Raw genomic sequence first — 3,483 nt, 5'->3', positions numbered from 1 at the left:
CTAGAGAACCCGGCGCTGCGCACGTTATGCAGCCGAGCTAGGCGCGCGAGTACGATGCTGGTTTGGCGGCATCGGGTCCACTCTCAGCCACTTTCGGTTTCGCGATTTCGCAGGGGAAATGGTAGCTGCTTCAAAGCTAAGCTTTTTCGGTATAAAACGGACGATCTTCTTCAATTTATCGACAGTATCGAGACCAGCACGGTCAAGAAGTGTAGTGTGTGGTCTAGTTGGTTCGCTACCATATCCATGCGTCGACCATTCAAGATGAGGTCGTTAGCGCTGCTGGTTAGTGTGTTTTGCTTACTTGGGGATTACTAATTGGTCTCAGTGTTTGCGTTGCGATTCATCGTTGATTAGTAGATCGGTTGCGAGTTTCAAGTGCAGTTCGAACGTGCGAAACTATGGGTCGGCCAAGGCAACTAGGACATTACGTTTCGTTGCGCAATCGTCCCTAACGAGACAACTATGCACCTTCTGGGTGTCCTCCTGATCACCAACTAAGGATTGTACTTCAACCCGTGCCAGATCGATTGTTTGGGGCGAGTCGTATGCAGTGAAACAGCGGGAAACCTCAACCTTTGTTGCCCGATTAAGGACTCACTGTGAAGTTCAGTGGTCCACGATGTTGCTCTGTAAAGTGAAGAGAACTTCTTTGCACAGCAATCGATTCGAGTTTAGATAAAAGACTGTTCATCATTGCCTTCTCGAAATTGTGATGAGTGAAGCGTTAGAAGCTTAAGAATAAGCGGTCAAGTGTAAACTTCCTAAAATTTACAATATTTCGTATCGCACAGAGTGAAATGGAAAAAAACGTTGAGACTAGAATTGAATTCATCGGTGTGAAAAGAATTGCTTAATTGATTGCTTGCTGACCAACCCAGAATAGTTTATCTGTTTATCTAGAAAGAATAGAGTAAATTAAACGAAAACGCATTTTTTCATCCAAAGAATGAAATTATTTACAATTTATGCGAACGCGAAACAGTGTGACCCTTCAACACAACATGTATTACATTGTTTACTGGTTTCACTTTCCTTTTAATTCGCCCCTTTTGAGCGTTGTGTAATTTCTCGCAACTATGGACATTTTCCCATGAACTAAAATCACTCGCACCGTCTTAAGAGACAAACTGTGAGAGCAAAATGTTCGTCCCAATCCGGCAGCGATGAACTATTGAAAGCACTTTTTCGGACAAGTTACGTCAGCAGTGGCTGACAATAGAAAAGATGAAAGTATGACCATGGGTCAAATGTCTCTCGATTAAGCTGAAACTTTTTGATATGCTTTTATCATATGATCATTTCGCGGTTCATGGTTTGTTTGTTGTCCACTTAAACTGACGGAAATGCACCGAGGAAAAAAATTGGAATGGAATGGAATTGGATTCAATTTAAAATGAGTGGAATTGCTTTTTCTGCTCAATGCTCACATCGTAAGGGCGCCTCGGCATGCGTCTAATGCTAAGTGATACAGTGTTAGGAGCATACATCAACATAATTTATGATAATCTGTAGATAATTATCACCACAACCGGTTCCACCTTTGGATACGGTGCCGTACATGCATTGCCACGCGCCATACCAGTTCCTGAAGTCGGGATGGAAGCAATTCAATCGATCGCTTGATGAATCGATTTCTCTCTCTTTAATCGGGTGTTAAACGGGTGATGCATTTTGATGACCTAGCAGTTTGATTGGGGGCAGGATAATCATTAGACCATTCGATAACCAAGGAAGCATCAATCACCTCCACTTTGTGTGTTTGTCTTTTCTTCCCAGGCTCTCGCGGGCTGCCTTTGTGTCTCACTGGTTCTAGCGGACGACTCAGTTGCCATTCGACAGAAGCGAAGTCCTGCTCCGTTCTTCTTCAACAAGGGTCACGACCACCACGAACCAAAGTGCGTCTGGGAGAAGAAGCTGGCCTGGAAGGAGGACTGGAAGAAGGTCTGGGAGTCGAAGAAGGTCGAGGTGTGGAAGTCCGAGTGGAAAAAGCAGCAGATCCCGGTCTGGAAGAAGGTGGAAGTTCCAATCTGGCGCGAGGTGAAGGTGCCGGACTGGAAGATCATCAAGAAGCCATACGTGAAGGAAACGGAAATCCCGGCCTGGAAGGAGGTGCAGGTGCCGGACTGGAAGAAGGTCAACAAGCCCGTCTGGCGCGAGGTACAAGTTCCGGTCTGGAAGGAGGTGCAGGTCCCCGAGTGGAAGCAGATCTGGGTGCCGGACACGGTCAAGGTTGGCATTCCGGGCGAGAAGTACCTCGGCAAGGACGAACACGGCTGGGAGTACACCAGCCACGACCTGTGGAAGAAGAAGATGGTCTGGAAGCCCCTGTGGAAGAAGGTCTGGAAGACAGTCAAGAAGGAGGAATGGAAGACGGAGAAGAAGCTGGAATGGAAGGAAGAGTGGGTGCAGGTGTGGCGCACCGAGAAGAAACAGATCTGGGTGAAGAAGAAGGAAGAGCTGTGGAAGGAGGAAAAGATCGAGATCTGGCGCATCGAGAAGAAACAGGAGTGGGCGACCGAGAAGAAGCTCGAGTGGAAGGAAGAATGGAAAGAGATCAAGGTCCCAGCCTGGAAGGAGATTCAGGTGCCCGCCTGGAAGAAGGTGTGGAAACCGGTCTGGGAGAAGGCCTGCGTACCAGTCAGCCACGGATGGCATTAGTCGGCTTATCGCTCTAGCTGTAGTAAGCAACCAGTAGTAACTCTTTTTTGTTAGTAGTCGTTAGAATGTTATTTTGATTGTTTTCCCCAATTTCTCTCTAACCTGCTCTCATTTTTCTTCCATTCTCTCATTCATTCTCTCTCTATTTGCACTTTTGTTTCGTTTCTATGCGTGTCCCCGTGTTTAGTTTCTCTAATTGCTACACTCTCCTAACACCGAAAACCCACCTAACCTTCCCCTACCCTGCGGAAATCTATCCGTAAAGTTATGTTTCTGTTCAAAATTTCACCATCTCCATCATTTTGATTCCATCTTGCAAGGTGCCTGTTACGAAGCGCCTACAGCTACTATCCGTACGTTTTCATGCGAACGGGCTGTTACATCATCGCCCGTATCAAACGAAGCCCTTTTGCGAAGCTTCTAGTTCATTTCCCACTTCCGATATGCTTTTTTTCGTTTTTGCAGCCGAAAAAGATTGCCCCCGCTCGGCTGAAGAAGGGTGTTCATTACTCATCTTTGTCGAGCGTCTATCCTACCGTCTTAGGATAGACTCGCCAAGTTTTTTGCTATCAAATATTCACCTACCCCCACATGGCATGACGGGGGTGTGGGCTCATTGTTGTAGTGCGGCTCGTCTCACGGTGGCATGAGAGTAACAGAAGATCACTTCGCACGGGCGATCTCTAAACGATCCCTTCCTTGGTGCAAATAATTATTTCCTTCCTTTGTTAGTGAAGGTCTCGAAGTTTACTTCTGCGGTGAAGAAGGCACAGCCGGGAAATGCACCCGTAGGCTTTGCTATGGTTTTGACCAATCACACCG

The 3,483-nt window shown here is 46.8% G+C and overlaps 1 protein-coding gene across 1 annotated transcript; it reads left to right on the top strand.

Annotated features, from left to right (window-relative positions):
• Positions 1–246: 246 nt before the first annotated feature.
• On the top strand, positions 247–2,661 carry LOC131266021 (golgin subfamily A member 6-like protein 25). Its single transcript, XM_058268358.1, has 2 exons — positions 247–285; positions 1,780–2,661. The coding sequence occupies exons 1-2, from the start codon at positions 247–249 to the stop codon at positions 2,659–2,661; spliced, it is 921 nt and encodes a 306-aa protein (XP_058124341.1).
• The last annotated feature ends 822 nt before the right edge of the window (positions 2,662–3,483 follow it).

Source organism: Anopheles coustani, chromosome 2, assembly GCF_943734705.1.
Source record: "Anopheles coustani chromosome 2, idAnoCousDA_361_x.2, whole genome shotgun sequence".
Lineage (NCBI taxonomy): Eukaryota > Metazoa > Arthropoda > Insecta > Diptera > Culicidae > Anopheles > Anopheles coustani.
This window is presented reverse-complemented; position numbering and strand designations above follow the sequence as displayed.